This window comes from Rhynchophorus ferrugineus, unplaced genomic scaffold (assembly GCF_030347505.1).
Source record: "Rhynchophorus ferrugineus isolate W39M unplaced genomic scaffold, kcgeb_rfMv2 rfM2, whole genome shotgun sequence".
Classification (NCBI taxonomy): domain Eukaryota; kingdom Metazoa; phylum Arthropoda; class Insecta; order Coleoptera; family Curculionidae; genus Rhynchophorus; species Rhynchophorus ferrugineus.
The window spans coordinates 4,550,200-4,570,211 of record NW_027472581.1 but is presented as its reverse complement, the minus strand read 5'-3'; the positions used below and the strand labels follow the sequence as shown (position 1 = coordinate 4,570,211).

The 20,012-nt window shown below is 31.9% G+C and overlaps 1 protein-coding gene across 2 annotated transcripts in view; it reads right to left on the bottom strand.

Moving 5' to 3' along the window:
* Positions 1-1,742: 1,742 nt before the first annotated feature.
* nAChRalpha2 (nicotinic Acetylcholine Receptor alpha2) overlaps positions 1,743-20,012 on the bottom strand; it is a 152,084-nt gene continuing 133,814 nt past the window's right edge. Inside the window, exons 2-10 of one of the 2 annotated variants that reach the window (XM_076394694.1) lie at positions 16,700-17,207; positions 16,605-16,649; positions 16,433-16,542; positions 14,767-14,944; positions 14,554-14,710; positions 10,557-11,124; positions 5,267-5,450; positions 4,306-5,202; positions 1,743-3,479 (exon numbers count right to left, since the gene is read on the bottom strand). In XM_076394694.1, coding sequence (XP_076250809.1) covers positions 5,011-5,202; positions 5,267-5,450; positions 10,557-11,124; positions 14,554-14,710; positions 14,767-14,944; positions 16,433-16,542; positions 16,605-16,649; positions 16,700-16,918 — 1,653 coding nt within the window. In that variant the 5' untranslated portion in view covers positions 16,919-17,207 and the 3' untranslated portion in view covers positions 1,743-3,479; positions 4,306-5,010. The remainder of the gene's footprint in view (positions 3,480-4,305; positions 5,203-5,266; positions 5,451-10,556; positions 11,125-14,553; positions 14,711-14,766; positions 14,945-16,432; positions 16,543-16,604; positions 16,650-16,699; positions 17,208-20,012) is intronic. The other variant, XM_076394695.1, reaches the window with a different exon arrangement.

Below are 20,012 nucleotides of genomic sequence, written 5' to 3'. Positions count from 1 at the left end.
CTTATCCTTCTTCTTCCATATTTGAAAAACAATATATGTTAAAGCACCAAGAATAACACAACAATTTACCGATTTAGATTTTGTTATTGTTTTCACTTGATTGACTGTACGAATCGACTCGAAAATAATGTATCGCTATTAGATTTTTTTGGTTTATTCTATGCAGGATAGAGCGCATGCACCAAATCCGGAGATATTTGGTAAGTAATGTATCCTGTTATCACACCATGCAGCTCGCGGTACCTGAGTTAATAGCTCCACCGGAAAGGTTGGGACGATTGGGAGTAAGAGCACGACGGGGTGCTGTCATCTACGATCAAATAAGGACACGAAGAGCCGACTGAGTTATTGGTCTATAATAACGTCCGGCTTCGTAATACGTCTATTAAACGAGAGACGAACAGTGGAGGAATATCTCAAGTAGAGCTCGGATATAAAATCATGAACTTGGGGGAAATCTGTTTCTCTATGAATTTGATTATTTCTGATGAACCAGGGGGCATTGATTATTGTCCTCAGAATTTTGTTAGCATCTTGTAGAAAAGAGATTTATTGAAAGATGAAGTCTGCTGACCCGATTGATGAGCGGCAACAGTAGACTTACAATAATAGTTCAATTGAAAAGTCCCCTACCTGAACATAGATGGCGTTACTAGAATTAAATCCATATATTTTTTAGTTAGCCGTAACCATCAAAAGAAGCGTGTATAAATTTGATAGCCGTCGGATCATTAGTTCGTGTATTATAACATTTTGAGTGAAGCAACTTTTGCTATTGTGAAAAAAATGGATAAAAAGGAATTTCGCGTGTTGATAAAATATTGCGTTGTGAAGGCAAAAAATACAGTTGAAGCAAAAACTTGGCTTGGTGCCGAGTTTTCAGACACTGCTCCAAAAAAATCAACCATCAAGGATTGGTATGCTAAGTTTAGACGTGGTGGAATGAGCACCAAAGACAGTGAATGTAGTGAATGCCCAAAAGAGGTTGTTACCGACGAAAACATTAAAAAAATCCACAAAATGATTTTGAATGGCCGTAAATTGAAATTGAATGAAATAGCAGATACTCTAAAGATATCAACTGAACGTGGACATCATATCATTCAAGAATATTTGGGTATGAGAAAGCTCTGTGAAAGTGGGTGCCGCGCGAGGTCACTTTTGACCCAAAACAACGAGTTGACTCGGAGCAGTGTTTGAAGATGACCAAGCGTAATAGACCCGAGTTGTCGATATGTGACAATGGATGAAACATGGCTCCATCTTTTCACTCCGAAGTGCTCCAAGTGCACACGATGAACCCGTACCAAAGCGTAGGTAAGCCGGGGACTTTTCAATTGACCTGTTAGCTTGACCTTCTACTTCCTAGGAATTTCACCTAAAGTTTCGGTCGAAGAGGACAGAGCAAAACGTTTTTTGTGGTCTGTATTTTCTGGGGGCTGACTTTCAACCTCTCTTAAAGGATAATGTTAAATAAAGCGGGTGCCAGGGGAACCTGGAATTGGATCTCCCCTAAACCATCATCATTATTTGGACCATGTTTCCAGAAATATGCGAAAAAGTGGTAGAAAATGAGGAAAGATATGTTGATTAATATATGTTGTACCAATTTATCTGGGTAAAGGTCTCTTACAATTAAAAAATGATCAGAATACATGGAATCATATATTATTTGTGAACTTAACATAACTGAGTAAAGTTTTGCCACCATTATTTAAAGAAAATAAAACAATTTGTTTACGTAACTATACAAAATTTTATTTAACAAACTTATTTGACAAACTGTCCTTGCATTAATTTTGTTCTTAACGATAGGGTTAATTGATATCATTCATCAGATAATTATTATTAGATTTTTAAAATTTCATTATTTAATACGTTTATATCTGTAACTGCAATTAGTATCCTCAATAATAGTTATGAATACTAAGTAATATTTATATAAATGTGTTATCTTAATTGATGCGAAACTTAAATATTTACATTAATTGTTTTAATTATTTAATATTTTTTAAACACTAGTTGTTTCTTCCATTCCATTATTTGCGGTACGTGATGTGTATATGTTCGTGTATATCACGTGATGTTGCAATTACTTTTAAAAGTATAGGGTATTATTTAGAGTGACAGAATTTTTGAAGTGGTTAGCTGTCGTTTGACAGGCGACGAAGATTATTTTCTTATGATTTTTTATCTTATAGGCTTCTAAAAATTCCAAAAATTAATTTTTATAATTAAGTGTTTAATCGTTCATGTAAATAATTGTAGTAGCTCAATTTGGATTGAAATCAAACCTCAGAAAGTACGCCACGTACCATTGCATCCTGAAAAATAAATCATAGGACCTGACAATTATGCAGGAGGTTCATCTAACATATATATCTCAGAATTAGTCATCAATAATCAGGACCAAAGTGAGTTACGGTTGCTTTGTATATAATTATATAATATAGCATCTGGAGAACGAAATGAGGAACCTATGAATGCAAGGAAGCTGGGCCTGTCTTTTACAACTTCTAATAGCATGAAGTTATCATCCATTTGGAGAAAATTTGACTTACCCAAAAAAGTCGATGCTCACTCAAAAATTTCGGCCCTGCATCATATTTATATCATATTCTTTTATTTTTATTTTAATGTTTACTTTGTCAACGTTGTTCTTACTTTTATCCTTTATACGAGATATGTTTGGGAATTAAGTGTACTAAAGTCCTCACAGGCGGAGGATTTTTAACTGATTCATTCAAAAATATGAGGAAACTGTTTATAGCGATTGCAAACCCTGCTGCATGAAATAATCAGAAAAATATTGAAATTACATAAAATTGTGCAAGGTGAATCTCTAAAGAGCTTTTGGATTGGTGTAAAGTTGAAGGTGGTGATTCCATAAATACTATCTTAAAAGCACGTCTCTGTATTCTATCTCAGCTACTAAAATCTGACATTACAGCCAGCATGTTTAGAGTCAAACAAGAGAACCTACTTTACAATAAAAGGAATTAAGCAGATGTAGCAAAAGGTAAAAAAGTGTATTGAGACCAATTATTTACCTACTCTATACGTGTGGTATACAAAGGGAAAATATCAGGATGGCTACAATTGCTGTATATACTGCCATTCTTGCTGTTGAAGGTAATAGAAAAGAAGCCATATAAAAATTACGACAGGCATGTAACAATATAAATAGTTGCATCCAAACGTAAAAATAAAAATTAAGTATGTCGGAATGAAGATTTACGTAAAACGCTGGAAGGAAAATATCAAAATAGAAAAGAATTGGAGTTCAAATATAGTAAAATATATTGGTTAATTAGAAAAAAAATCGTAATTATCAGAACATAGTAAATTGTTATTATATGAGCAAGTACTAAAACCTATATGGACATACGGAATTAGATTATGGGGATGCTCCGCGAAAATTTATATAAATACAATAGAAATTTTCCAGAAAAAACTCCTGAGAAGTATTGTAGGTACGCCTAGATATTACATGACCGATTATTGACATGGAGACCTTCAGATACCGACTGTCACTCAGGAAATCAAGAGAATCACTAGGAAAAAGTACATTCTCATGTTAATATGGAATTATTACAACTCTTGGATAACACCAGAACAGGACAGAAACTCAAATAATCAAATTATTTAATCTTGTCTAGTATAGTGTAGAGATATGCATTTAATAGAAAAACAGCAATATTAACACATAATCATCATTACTCCAGAGACTCAGATAAGCCTGAAATATAAAAAAATATTAATTTGTTTTTGTGTGAGTGGCAACGTAGCAGGTTGACTTGATTTTCCTCATACTATAAACCCTTCAAAACAAGAGTAGCCGTGGAAAACAAATTCTCAAAGTGAGTTGTTGAGTAAAAATAGATGACAGAAGTATGGTATGAGAATATAGTTAAAGAGGTTATCTGACGCAGAAACAATTAGTCGCTGGACTGACCTATAATTCCCGAACAGGAGAAAATGCCATGAAACTGCAAAACTAACAGCGAAGAAGGAGAATAAACCATAGACGAAGGAAAAAGAAGAAAACCAAATGCCGAATAGGAGAGAGAGGCTTTGGAAGGAGGGCGAGTACTAAAAGAAGTCCAAATATGGAGAAAGGAATAGAAGAAAAGTTGGACACGATCATTAATACTATCAATTCTTTCAACACGGCTTATGGAAAATATGGGAAGGACAGGAATAATATAGGGAACGATTGGAGAAGATCAGAAAGAAATATGAGAGACTGAGTGGTAAAAATAGGGAAATTATGATGGAAATGAAACAAATGAGGTGTAGGTGCGCCTAGATACTACAGGACCGATTATTTACATCGAGACCTTCAGATACCGACTGTCACTCAGGAAATCAAGAGAATCACTAGGAAAAAGTACATTCTCATGTCAATATGGAATTATTACAACTCTTGGATAACACCAGAACAGGACAAAAACTCAAATAATCAAATTATTTGATCTTGTCTAGTATAGTGTAGAGATATGCATTTAATAGAAAAACAGCAGTATTAACACATAATCATCATTACTCCAGAGACTAAGATAAGGCCAATGGGTCTTCCTAAATATATGTCTAGATTTATGTTGTTTTAAAGAAAAATTGTAGGTTAGTCGACAACCACTAGTAACAATGTAATAAATAAATATCTGATCTTACTAATGTCTGAACGCTAAGCGATTCAGTGGAAAATATCTTAGTTATACTTTATTGTTAGTATCTAAAATCAGAAAAGATACTGCACACTAATTTTAATAGATAAATTAATAAGGAAAATAGTTTTATTTAAATTCTATCATTCCAAATAACCACCCTACCAGTTTGTGCATCCCTGTCTTCATTAAATGTAATTAAGACCATTTTTATAATAATTAATAACGGTTTTTTAAATATTTTAAAGATTTTTTCAATAAATTCTTTGTTGTAACTACGTGTAAGTTACAGGATTGTCTGTTTTTATCTGGATAATGTTTCTGTCATAACAAGTGTAAACAATTAAAATTCTAAATCCGGCAAAAATTGCTGCTGGGCCACCGACGACAATTCCATGTCGATGGGTTTCGTGTCGTCGTAAAGAGATGGCGCCTCGCACAAAATTGATACAGTACCAACCAGTGACGTTATGATAAATATCCACAAGAATAATCGGTCGAGAACCATGGCAACAAATCCCCAGTCTTGATCTTCCTAACATGAAACATAGGAACAAACGATTAGTCCTGAATTAAATTAATTTTAAGGGTTGTGTTACCGCATTGAACTGATCCTGTCTCATAATGTGATGCTGGATGAACATGACGTTATGTATGGCTTTCTCCAGCTCGAATGGATATTTCTTTCTTGTTCCGGAATCGCTCTCGTCCAATCCGGAAAATACTGACGGTAAACCGTTGTATCCAGACCGTCCACCTAAAGCTCCAGCAAATCCACGAAGCCTGAAATATAAAAAAATATTAATTTCTTTTTGTGTGAGTGGCAACGTAGCAGGTTGATTTTCCTCATACTATAAACCCTTCAAAACAAGAGTAGCCGTGGAAAACAAATTCTCAAAGTGAGTTGTTGAGTAAAAATAGATGACAGAAGTATGGTATGAGAATATAGTTAAAGAGGTTATCTGACGCCGAAACAATTAGTCACTGGACTGACCTATAATTCCCGAACAGGAGAAAATGCCATGAAACCGCAAAACTAACAGCGAAGAAGGAGAATAAACCATAGACGAAGGAAAAAGAAGAAAACCAAATGCCGAAGAAGAGAGAGAGGCTTTGGAAGGAGGGCGAGTACTAAAAGAAGTCCACATATGGAGAAAGGAATAGAAGAAAAGTTGGACACGATCATTAATACTATAAATTCTTTCAACACGGCTTAAGGAAAATATGGGAAGGACAGGAATAATATAGGGAACGATTGGAGAAGATCAGAAAGAAATATGAGAGACTGAGTGGTAAAAATGGGGAAATTATGATGGAAATGAAACAAATGAGGAATATGATTGATTATATAGATGGAGATGCAATGTAGTTATTGAAGGATTTGCTGTGACGGCAGAAAATGAGGACGAATGCATTCATTTAACGTAACATGGGTTCATTCATTCATTCAACTTAGAGAAGTGCCGATAAAAAGAGCCAGAAAATTGGAAGATAGGATTTGCCTTATAGAGTTTGGCAAGGAAGTGAATTAGTTAAATTTAAAGAAAGAATTAGGAAGAGTGACAGAAAGGCAAAACTGTCAATATAGGCAATGGGGATGGGACTTGGAACATGGATACAAATGGGCTGGAGAGACACAGAAGAAGAATAGGAGAGATATATTCAAAAAACAATTCATCAAGCTAACAGAGAAGGAACAACGAAAAAATGATAAGTTGGAAAGATTAGAAATGTGTGGGGGATGGTAGTGTGGAGAATGGAGCATGCAAAGACAGAAGTGTAAGAAGAAAGAACTCGATGAAAAATTAAACAAATTATGTGAAATATACTAGTATCTATACTACTTAGTAGCACTCAGTATTCAATAAATCAAATAAACATTTAATTTTTTCATCTTTTTAAAAACTGGATTGTCCTTTCGGTCAATTCCAAGACCAATACTTGACCAATATGAATGTATTATATAAATTGTGAATATTTGATGTGTTTCGTCAGATAATTGATTTTCTAGAGACTTTTATTTCACTATTTTGATATTTAAAAAGAATTTCCAAAAATCATCGTATTTCAGTTGAGATTTTGGCGATTTTCACCTTCAAGACGAAAAACAATTGACAGGTGGTTTGAAAAACCAGGAAGAATAATTATTTAATTATTATTATAAATTAATCGAGAAACTCACACAATGAAGAAAACATATTTAAGATTGTTTAAATCACTAAAAGATGACTCATTAACAGTAGGTATAAAATCGTTGGATATACTAATTAAATAAAGAAGGACATTGATTATTACTAGTTGAAACCGAGTAACAATGAGAGGCGTTTTTTTTATCTCTGACCTATTTCTTCAATATTAAAAAAGAAGTTTTGCTTCGGATTATCATTATCGGTGGAGATTTCAAACAGTTACAACAGTCTCAATTGTGGAACAAAGCGTGTGATTTACAAACTTGTTAACAGTACTAAAATAATAATTCTATCACATATTTTATTCAATAACATACAGTATTTTAAATCTCAATAATAAATTAATGTTCTTAAAAATTTTTAATTAAATTTCTTTGTCTTGACAATATGGTGTATAAAACATATGACATCGCATTTAATGATGGTGTAAATATTTATTATTTAAATAAAAAAAAATTGTTAATATATGTACAAAATCAGCTAGATACAAAAAGGATTTAACGGGTTTACAGCATCAATAACGAAAAAACCGAACTCTAAGGAGAGGAAATAAGGGTGTTATTGCTCTTACGAAATATAAATATGGACAAAGGGTATTACAGAATAGTTTAAATTACAGCAATATACAAAAATAAATTAATTGTTGGATAAGAAACAAAAATTATTTGTTGAAATTGATCATTTTGCCATAATGTCATGTACCCCTTATATTGAAATGCTATTTTAAATTTCAAATTAGGGAAAGTAATTTGACCTAACAATGTTGTTGCTAGAACTTTAATTGAATAATATATTTTCATGCTGAATATATTTAAAATACATTTATTCACTGAGAGCAAAGCGTGTTCAGGTCTAGTTGTTGACAATATGGTGAAGGGAATATTTCCAAAATGATTTTTAAATATTGAATGTGATACAGAGAAAAAAAAACAAGAATAAGGAAAATAAAAGAGGAACATATTCTACAGGATTGGCTAATAGTACTTATTGTCCTCATAAATAAAAATTTATATATAGGGGACTGTAACAATTAGAGAGGGATCACCATTATGTATATATACATATATGAATATATACCAGCATGTTATAGAAAATATCCTAAAATCAGTAGCAGATAAGTTGTTAACAAAATGGTACAGCGCTGCGCAAGGCAATATATTTAGTATAAGAGAAATAGTGGAGAAAGTTTAACCTCAAAAGAACAACAGGTATTATTGATTTTTGAGCTTTTATTTATATGGAAAAGATGTATGATAAGAAAGACTATGGCTTACATTATAACAAAGAGGTATAAGTAATTAAGTTGCAAAATAATGCAAGAAATGTACAAGATAAATACCAATGCCGTCATTGCAAACAATATGAAATCAAAAACCTTCAAAATCTAAGCTCTACTAAGACAAGGCTAAAGTTTAAGCCCAATCCCGCTTATAATATCTAAATGTAGTCTAAATTAGAGCAATATACAAAAATAAATTAATTGTTGGATAAGAAACAAAAATTATTTGTTGAAATTGATCATTTTGCCATAATGTCATGTATCCCTTATGTTGAAATGCTATTTTAAATTTCAAATTTGGGAAAGTAATTTGACCTAGCAGTGTTGTTGCTAGAACTTTAATTGAATGATATATTTTCATGCTGAATATATATAAAATATCTTTATTCACTGAGAGCAAAGCGTGTTCAGGTTTTTTAAAAATGATTTTTAAATATTGAATGTGAAACTGAGAAAAAAAAAAACAATAAGGAAAACAAAAGAAAATTTATATACTTATATAAAAATTTATATATAGGGGACTGTAACAATTAGAGAGGGATCACCATTATGTATATATACATATATGAATATATACGAGCATATTATAGAAAATATCCTAAAATCAGTAGCAGATAAGTTGTTAACAGAATGGTACAGCGCTGTCCAAGGCCATATATTTAGTATAAGAGAAATAGTTTAGTATAACAGAAAAATAGTTTAGTTTTAGAATAATAGAAAATCAACCTCAAAAGAACAACAGGTCTTATTGATTTTTGAGCTTTTATTGATATGGAAAAGGCATTTGGTAGGGTAAGACAAGAAAGACTATGGCTTACATTATAACAAAGAGGTATAAGTAATTAAGCTGCAAGAATAATGCAAGAAATGTACAAGATAAATACCAATGCCGTCATTGCAAATAATATGAAATCAAAAACCTTCAAAATCTAAGCACTACTAAGACAAGGCTAAAGTTTAAGCCCAATCCCACTTATAATATCAGTGCACGAACTAACAGGCAAGTATTAAATGGGCTGATAGACCATAACAGGTACTGAAAATGTTAAGCAGATGCAACATGATACTAAGGGAAATGGAATGATAATTAATAAAATCAACACGATAGCTATGATACAGAGATAGTCAGAACTAATAAATACCCAAATTGAGGGTGTAAGAATAGAATAAGTAAATGCATTTAAGTATCTGGGTATAAATATCGAAAGTAGTGAAAGCTAAGAGCTAGAAATTGATGCTAAATTTAGTAAAATATCAACCAACACTAAGATCTTAGTATTGAATCATTGTAAGAATATGTAGAAAGGAGACAATTCAGATGGTGGGGATACCTACAGCGCATGGAGGACATAAAACAAATCAAGAAACATGATAGAGTGGCTCATGCGAATCTGGAATGAATGTAACAGATAAATACTTCAGAAGAGAGAAAAAACGTCGAAAACATGAATACTTAAATTAGAAAAAAAGTGAAAATTTTTATTTTTTGTAGGAATAATATATATTTAAGAAATTTGAAATATTTCAGAATATCATAGAATTCGGATAAAAATGGATTTAAAGGAATATGTAACAGGTCAATTGAAAAGTCCCCGGCCTACCATAGTAAAACACATTTTTTGGCAAAATTAGTTTTTTTTTATTCAACATAATTCCCTTCAAGGGTGATACACTGATTATAGCGACCCTCCAACTTTTCGATATCATTTTTGTAGTACGATTTGTCCTTTGCTTCAAAATAGGCGTCAGTTTCGTCATTCGACGAAAATTTCTTCACGGCATTCTTTTAAGGTCTGAGAAAGAGGAAATAATCGCTGGTGGCTAGATCTGGAGAATACGGTGAATGAGGAAGCAATTCGAAGCCCAATTCATGGATTTTTGACACGGTGCATTGTCTTGGTGAAGCAGCACATTCTTTTTTCTTGGGTTGGATTTATTACGCTTGATCATCTTCAAACACTGCTCCAAATCTTCAACTCGTGATTGGTTTGGGTCAAAAGTGAGCTCGCTCGGCACCCACTTTGCACAGAATTTTCTCATACCCAAATATTCGTGAATGATATGATGTATACATTCAGTTGATATCTTTAGAGGGTCTGCTATTTCATTCATTCAAAACCATTTTGTGGTTTTTTTAAATGTTTTCGTCGGTAACAACCTCTCAACTGTATTTTCCCTTCAAAAAGCAATATTTTAAGAACACGCGAAATTCCTTTTAACCAATTTTTTTCACAGTAACAAAAGTTACTTCACTCAAATTGCTATAATTCACAAACTAATGATCCGACAGCTGTCAGCGTTATACACGCATCTTTTGAGATTTAGGGCTAACTAAAAAACATTTGGATTTAATTTTAGTAGCGCCATCTATGTGTCAGGCCGGGGGACTTTTCAATTAACTTGTTAATACAATATTATTACCTGTTAGTGGCTGATGTTGAATGCAATCCATTACATCCTCTTCCTCGGTTCCTGCTGGAACTCGACGAGCTCGACGTAGACGACCTGCTAGGCGACATCGCCTCCAAATCCCTCACCGTCTTGCCCTGAATACGCATCGACGGTATCTTTCTCGCTGCGAGCTCGGTGAGCAGATCCTTCGGCACCCTCATCAACAGTAATTTAGGCACCGACTTGATAAAGAAGCTTCTAACCCACGGTGCCATTTTATGGGTGCTGGGTTTGCGATAATGCACGTTTAATATCACGATCGTTATTACTACGGAGAAGCCGACCATTACCATGGTGAATAATATATATTTGCCGAGCAGTGGTAATGCCAGGGATGTCGACGGAATGATTTCCGATATTAGTAAAAAGAACATCGTCTGCGATAGCAGGATGTTTATGCAGAGGGCGATTTTTTCGCCCGAATCTGCGGGTAGATAGAATACCAATACGGATAAGTACGAGATACCGACGCAGGGTACTATTAAGTTTACGGTGTAGAATAATGTCTTTCGTCTTAAGGTTATGTTGAAGAAAATATCTGAAAAAGAAATAATATCATAGATTTATTTGAACTAGGCATTAATTCGTTTCAACGCCATCTGCTGGCTGTCGTTTTACTACTACCGAGTTCGAATGCTATTTTATTATTCAATAATTAATTCTTATCGAAGTTAAAATGTTTTTTAATGGACCAATAGCAATTGTTGGCTACATTTTGTAAATTCATATTTAGTGCATAGGGTACCCTTTTAGGGCACATTTTTTACATATAGGCAAGGTTCATGGAAAATAAAATATGCTTTAAGAGTAGGGTTGTATACCCACTACGTTATGAAGCAGCCAGAGAGCATCGTATGAAGATGTATTTGAGAAGTCGAAGAAATAGTTTCGTAGTTAACTATTACCTAGTTCACTTCGTCGTATACAGTTGGTTCTGTGAAATATTTACTGAATAAATACTGCGATATTTTGTTAGTGCTCTATGGTAGATTCGTAATGACGATTTGCATTAGCACCTGAAGATAGAAACTGTCGTTAACAACTTACAATAAACAAGCTGGCGCGCAATCAAAATGGTAGCGGGGCTTTTGCCCGATCTGTTACTGGTCAAATGAAAATAACTTCGTCTTTAAACCAAATATATTACTTTAATGGACGATAATATAATTGGTTATCCTTGGATAACAAGATATTGTTCTACAGACCAATACTTATGGTAATTTGATCCTTCGGAATTAAACTATGCGGAACAGAACCCATAAAAAATATAATTTGAAGTGTTTAGAGTAAAGGACCAAAGGCTAATGTGATTGACAGCCAACTAAATGTATATGATGATAATAAAATACGTAGATTTCTGAATATATATATATATATATATATATATATATATATATATATATATATATAGTATTAATAAAAAGAAATATTTGCACTAGTCAAATCAACATCGTCCTTTTAACATGATGTCGCCATATTGCTAGAGAGATGACAAGAAGTTGTAGAAAATCGTTGAACCTAATTTTTCATAATAAATCGTTTGTAAAATACAAAAATGACCAGAATACGTGCAAACACTTAATATTAACAGAAATTCCTATAAATGCCATTGTATATATGCGGAAACGTGTGGTAGAATGGTAGTCCTACATTAGATTCTTGCTTCACAATAATCAAATTTAATAATAAAAGATACAAATTAAATATTATACATACCAGGATATGGGTTGGGGGCAACAAGGATAAAACTTCTCGTGTCTCTAACACAATGGTTAAAGCAAAACTGAGCTAAATGTCAATAAACAAGCTGGTGTGCAATCAAAATGGTAGCGGGGCTTTTGCCCGATCTGTTACTGGTCAAATGAAAATAACTTCGTCTTTAAACCAAATATATTGCTTTAATGGACGATAATATAATTGGTTATCCTTGGATAACAAGATATTGTTCTACAAACCAATACTTATGATAATTTGATCCTTCGGAATTAAACTATGGGGAACAGAACCCATAACAAATATAATTTGAAGTGTTTAGAGTAAAAGACCAAAGGCTAATGTGATTGACAGCCAACTAAATGTATATGATGATAATAAAATACGTAGATTTCTGCATGTCATATATATATATATATATATATATATAGTATTAATAAAAAGAAATATTTGAACTGGTCAAATCAACATCGTCCTTTTAACATGATGTCGCCATATTGCTAGAGAGATGGCAAGAAGTTGTAGAAAATCATTGAATCTAATTTTTCATAATAAATGGTTTGTAAAATACAAAAATGACCAGAATACGTGCAAACCCTTAATATTAACAGAAATTCCTATAAATGCCATTGTATATATGCGGAAACGTGTGGTAGAATGGTAGTCCTACATTAAATTCTTGCTTCACAATAATCAAATTTAATAATAAAAGATACAAATTAAATATTATACATACCAGGATAGGGTTCGGGGCAACAAGGATAAAACTTCTCGTGTCTCTAACACAATGGTTAAAGCGAAACTGAGCTAAATGTCAATAAACAAGCTGGCGCGTAATCAAAATGGTAGCGGGGCTTTTGCCCGATCTGTTACTGGTCAAATGAAAATAATTTCGTCTTTAAACCAAATATATTGCTTTAATGGACGATAATATAATTGGTTATCCTTGGATAACAAGATATTGTTCTACAGACCAATACTTATGGTGATTCGATCCTTCGGAATTAAACTATGGGGAACAGAACCCATAACAAATATAATTTGAAGTGTTTACAGTAAAGGACCAAAAGCTAATGTGATTGACAGCCAACTAAATGTATATGATGATAATAAAATACGTAGATTTCTGATATATATATATATATATATATATATATATATATATATATATATATATATATATATATATATATATAGTATTAATAAAAAGAAATATTTGCACTGGTCAAATCAACATCGTCCTTTTAACATGATGTCGCCATATTGCTAGAGAGATGGCAAGAAGTTGTAGAAAATCATTGAACCTAATTTTTCATAATAAATGGTTTGTAAAATACAAAAATGACCAGAATACGTGCAAACCCTTAATATTAACAGAAATTCCTATAAATGCCATTGTATATATGCGGAAACGTGTGGTAGAATGGTAAGTCCTACGTTAGATTATTGCTTCACAATAATAAAATTTAATAATAAAAGACACAAATTAAATATTATACATACCAGGATAGGGTTCGGGGCAATAAGGAAAAAACTTCTTGTGTCTCTAACACAATGGTTAAAGCGAAACTGAGCTAAATGTCAATAAACAAGCTGGCGCGCAATCAAAATCGTAGCGGGGCTTTTGTCCCATCTGTTACTGGTCAAATGAAAAGAACTTCGTCTTTAAACCAAATATATTGCTTTAATGGACGATAATATAATTGGTTATCCTTGGATAACAAGATATTGTTCTACAAACCAATACTTATGGTAATTTGATCCTTCGGAATTAAACTATGCGGAACAGAACCCATAAAAAATATAATTTGAAGTGTTTAGAGTATAGGACCAAAGGCTAATGTGATTGACAGCCAACTAAATGTATATGATGATAATAAAATACGTAGATTTCTGATATCATATATATATATATATATATATATATATATATATATATATATATATAGTATTAATAAAAGAAATATTTGCACTGGTCAAATAAACATCGTCCTTTTAACACGATGTCGCCATATTGCTAGAGAGATGGCAAGAAGTTGTAGAAAATCATTGAACCTAATTTTTCATAATAAATGGTTTGTAAAATATAAAAATAACCATAATACGTGCAAACACTTAATATTAAAAGAAATTCCTATAAATGCCATTGTATATATGCGGAAACGTGTGGTAGAATGGTAAGTCCTACATTAGATTCTTGCTTCACAATAATAAAATTTAATAATAAAAGATACAAATTAAATATTATACATACCAGGATAGGGTTCGGGGCAACATGGATAAAACTTCTCGTGTCTTTCTGCCGGTACAGCCAATATATCCCACTCCACGCTGGGGTAATACTCTCGTAAATCAATTCCCACTTCGACTATGTCCTGACCCGGTTTCTGGTTAATATGTTGTAGATCAATCTGTCGAAAAAAATCAACTTGCATTTAATTGATGTTACATAACTATCTCTTTTTACCTGACTTCCATACGTCCAACTACCAAACTTCATGAAGCATGTTTGTTGGTCAAAGGGGAAATAGCGGACGTCAATTTCGCAAGAGGACTTAAATATGGCTGGTGGTGTCCACTGAATTTTGCCATCATATCTTAGTACCGCTTTTGTCATAGTCGTTATGACATATTCACCATCAGCGCTTAAAGGGATGAATATTAAATGGTTAATATTAAATATTCTTTTTGCTTCACATTCATAAATTGAAAGAATCACCAGACAGTCTAAAGAAATACGAAGAAATTGAAAGGAAAATATGACAAATGAAAAATAAAGAGAAAATATGAAGAAAAATGTGTTGGCTATATTTTTCATTAATATTTTATCATGATGTGGTATTTGCTGTTGCTCTATAATATTGTAAAAGTACATATTGTTTCGAAATCGGTTTATACTAGAGAGAAAATCGAAGAACATCTGAAACTATTAAATTTTTTTATAATTAATAATAATATATCCTAAATATTATTAGATCGAATGAATTCAGAAGTTTAGTAAGAGCAGCACTACATGATACTGAATTTATTTCACTAACAATAGTACAAAAAACTATATAAACTTAAGTTTTAATTATTTATACATCAAATTTATTCATCAGTAATGAAAAATACATTTTTTGCTTAAACCAGTATCGATTTTAAGAACTAATATGTATCATCTTTTAAGAAAAAACCTAGATCTTAGATGTGTTGAAAAATTATGGCTCTCCCTTTTAAACATCTGTTCAAGAAAAGGATGTTCATGTGTTGTATTGTATGAAGCTTAAAATATTATATCTTATGTTAAATATAATCAAATTTACTAAAAAGATTCCGTTGATTAACCTATCAATTACCGAAAATAGATAACAATGCACCTTACAATTCCGAATTCTTGAAAAAATATGTTATTATGAATTAGTAAACATTACCTTGCTCTATTTGAACTCTAGAATATCTGGACAATGACTAGAACATATAAAATTATTTACCAAAAAAGAGACTGCAGCATTTCTCAAACAGAATCATCGAAATACCTCAGCATCTATCTGGATGGTATGTTAAATTGGAACCATCACATGCATCACAAAAAGCTAAGCAGATGATACCCTAAACATATTGTAAGATCAAATAATAATGATTTATTAGTCAAAAATAAAGCTTATTTGGATTTATGGGGTGCATATATAGAGTTATACCGAGATATCAAACCAAATAGTAATCCAAGGCCTCCAAAATAAAGTTATTTCATTAATTATTAAAGCTTATCGCTACGTAACCATCTAAGAATTGCACTATTCACTATTTCGTATGGAAAAAGGTTGTTAAATCACAGCAACGTTGAAGCAACTCATCTACTGGACAATACATAGGAACTTAAAAAATTGAAGAGAATCAAATCACACGAACTTGTACAAAGTACATAACTATTACAATTAAAGACTAATTTTCTATCGGAGCGTACATACTGATGGTCTTGAATAAGATCGAATGTTGAATATTGGATAAAAAACAATGAAAAACTACAATACTATAATACTGAAAAAAAACCAAGAGTTATTAGTCCATAATTTCAAAGTATTAATATCAAAAAAATTACACAAAGATGGATACCACCCAAATGATTTTTGATTGAGATTGAAACAACTTACTTATTGTACAATAATATATCAGGTAACCATATATGTTCAGATGGAACATATAATTCGGTGACCCCTCCATATTCTTGTGGATCCCACATGAACTTATAATCATGCCATTCCTAAAACATTCATTTGTTTATCATTATTTGTCTATTTGTTTGTTTTGTTTTTATTGACTTACGTGCTCAAGCCAAACGTTGGTCGTTAAAATTTGATCCTTTAAATTCTAAAACAGGAAATATTAAAATCCAAGACCTATTTTAATTATTTACTTACTAATTCTATTAATTGCGATAGTCGTAATCCTAACTTAACGAGTATATTAGTCGAATGGTTCCGCACTGGTCTAATTAAACGGTTATAATTACTCAAGAGGTCGTCGTAGAGTCTTTTCGCATCGGGATTCGCCGATGATTTCTCAAAACAAATTGTAAGAAGTACAATTACCAGTCCCAACCACTTAATAAGGTTACTAAAATCACACCAACGGGCCATAGTTTCTTTGGTAGGAGAAGGAGCACTTGATTTTATGTTTTTTAATTATATTTGATTCAAATTTGTTTCAGTTCATGTTTATTTAAAACGATATATGTTCGCGGTGATTCGCGGTTTATTCTTTTGATCACATGGTTTTAATTATTTGGTCGGTTGGAGCTTTTTTATAAAAGAGGAGGGGCATTTGACCCAGCTCTGTGTGTATATATATAGTAGCAGGCTGCAGGGATGTGTACGTTCTACTGTCGGGAGTAAACTGCTGGGAAATCGATAGAATCTTCGTAGGATGCTGCGCAGAGTTTGTTGTGAACGCGAGGTAATAAATTATGAATGAAACTGAGATTACTATACTATTATCTATCAATTTTTGTGTATAATGGCGAACTTAACTTAATTATTTATGGAGTTGTGTTCTTTTATCAAATAAAAAACAAAAACAAATATAAAAAATCGAATAACAAACAATGTTATATCTACTTCACGTTAGGAACTTTCAACTGAAATTGACTATCGACTGTTTGGTAATTGACTACTTTTAACTATCGACTGTTACAGTCGCTATTTCTGTTTCCACTGTTTTACTACTTTTTACTGTACTACTGAGACTGTTCCAGTCGACTGTTTTCAATCGCCGACTAATTTTATTACTATTTACTATCGACTGTTTCAATACTGAACTTTTAGCTGGTATTTTCGGTTCTATTAATTATCCTTCCACCGATTTTTAATATTCTGGTTGTCGTTCTAGTCGCGACCTTGAAAAAATATACCGAACTTGGACTTATATAGATTTATATGTTATATATACAGATTTACGATTTTTTTGGTACTTGGCTTGTAAATAACAATAATATAATATATTGTATATTAATATAGCAGCATTTTGGAACGATATTTTTCAAGATTATTAATGTAAAAGGACAAAAAGATTAAAATTTTGAATGTTAATAATAGTTTTTTCAATAATAGTTTTTTTATTGACTTTTTGGTTTCGTTGTAACTCTCTCGATTTTTGTTCAAGTCTTTTGATTGTCAAAACTTCTTTCCTAAGATCTTGAAGATAAAATTTAGATTCGAAAGTTTCCAGAAATTGAATGGATTCGAAAAGATTTGAGGAAGTTTTTATAGTTGCAGTTAAATTTCGTAAACATATTAACCGTAAAAAGGTGATAAACTGTATTCAATATTTATACTAGGTATTTCTAATAAATAAATTTTCTGATATGAAAACTCTTCTTTAATATTCAACAGTTTATTTTCTTGGCTATTAAAGAATACAAAAAATTAATGATCGCAATATGAAATTATGAAAATAAGTCGCGACACTTTTTATTTCACATTTGTTTTATCAGCAGCTAAGGCAGAGAAATCTTTTTTACAATCAATTTTATTATTTTGTAACTGTTCAGTAGAATAATGCATTCAGCCAAACGTTCTATGGTTTGAGAATATTTTGAAATATAATCCTCAAGTTCTGTTATCTGCAATCTTCGATTTAAAGGCGACAAAAAAAATATCACAAAAGAGATATATTCAAGTTCCACTCTAACTTCAAAAATACATATACAGTACTACAAGACGAAATTCAAGACACAGATACTGACGAAGAATGTATTTTGAATTCATCATTTGAAGACATTTGGATAAAAAACTATGTTTTCCTTTTTATATTTATCATAAATCGTAGAAAATCTGCTGTAACACTTGAGTTTTGTTCCGTTGGTTCACTTTGTATGGATAAATTGAGAATTTTTGTTTACTAATTACATCTTACATTAGATGGGCTTAGAACAATCTTAATTTACAAATTAATTTATTACTAGTGTTCTGTTGTACTTGCATTTGTGTATTAACAAGCAGGGCCAGTACGCGATTAATACATCGGAATGTATTTCCGAAATTGAAATAAAACATAACTACTTAAGGTAAAATTAAGAATACACTTATACATTAAACAAGTTCGTGTGGTTTGGTTCGCTTCAATCTTCTGATTTTCTGCATTTTGTCCAGTAGCTGTATTGCTTCCACGTCGCTGTGATTTAGCAATCTTGTTTCATGTTTTAAAACGAAATCTTGGATCAATTCGTATTTGCAAAAATATAGTAACTAGAGATATACGATGTATGATTAGGTATTTATTATGATCCTTTATATTATTAGTGTATATGAGATTTATCAATGTAAGGAACTGATTTGATGGTTTTGACATTTCTCTACATCAAACAACGGTTTCCTTATACAATCTATTTAGTATTATTGAGTTATTCAGTGTATCACAATTGCATTTTAATTTGCGTACCCAAACAGTTATATTAAATTAGATTTGTTTTGTTCCTTTTTAATTTTGTCTTTAGGACTTATGTTAAATTTATATTATTATTTTTGTATTGAGGGCTCGGCACCGACTTGAAACTGATTTTTAACTGACTGACTGACTTGACTTTTTGAACTAACTGATTTTTATTTAGTTATTACAACGATTATTACGTACATGTTTTATTTTAAAGCGTTTTGTTTTGTGTTAAAACTCTAAGTTTGATTATTTTTTTGCATTTTAGTGTGTTCCCTTTTTTTTTGAAGTAGGCTCAATTTTTTTTGTAAAAATATTTTATTTTTCTCTTGTTAGTGTTAGATAATTGCTCAACAATGGATAGCCTAAGTAAAAGTACAGCCCATATGAGGAAAAATAGGAATAAAGAAACAATGACTGAAAATAATGAATGTTTCAAGTATTCCTACCTAGGGGCTCACTATTAGTCTAGGTGAATTGACAAATGTTCCAACCAAACTAGAAAAAAAAAAGTTGCTGCTCTATTGGGAATCGAACCCGCAAAACCATAGAAATAGTTGCCTACCATGTTCCTACGACTTCTCATATCATATGGTTAGTAGTTAAAAAGCAAACTGAATGGCTCTTATACTGAGCTAGTAACAAATATCGGATTTAATACAAAACTCGGGTTTAATACGCTTGATTCATCAATTCGTCGTTGTTTTTGTTCAAAAGTGAGTTCACGCGGCACCCACTTTACACAGAGCTTTCTCATACCCAAATCTTCGTGAATGAAATGATGTACACGTTCAGTTGATACCT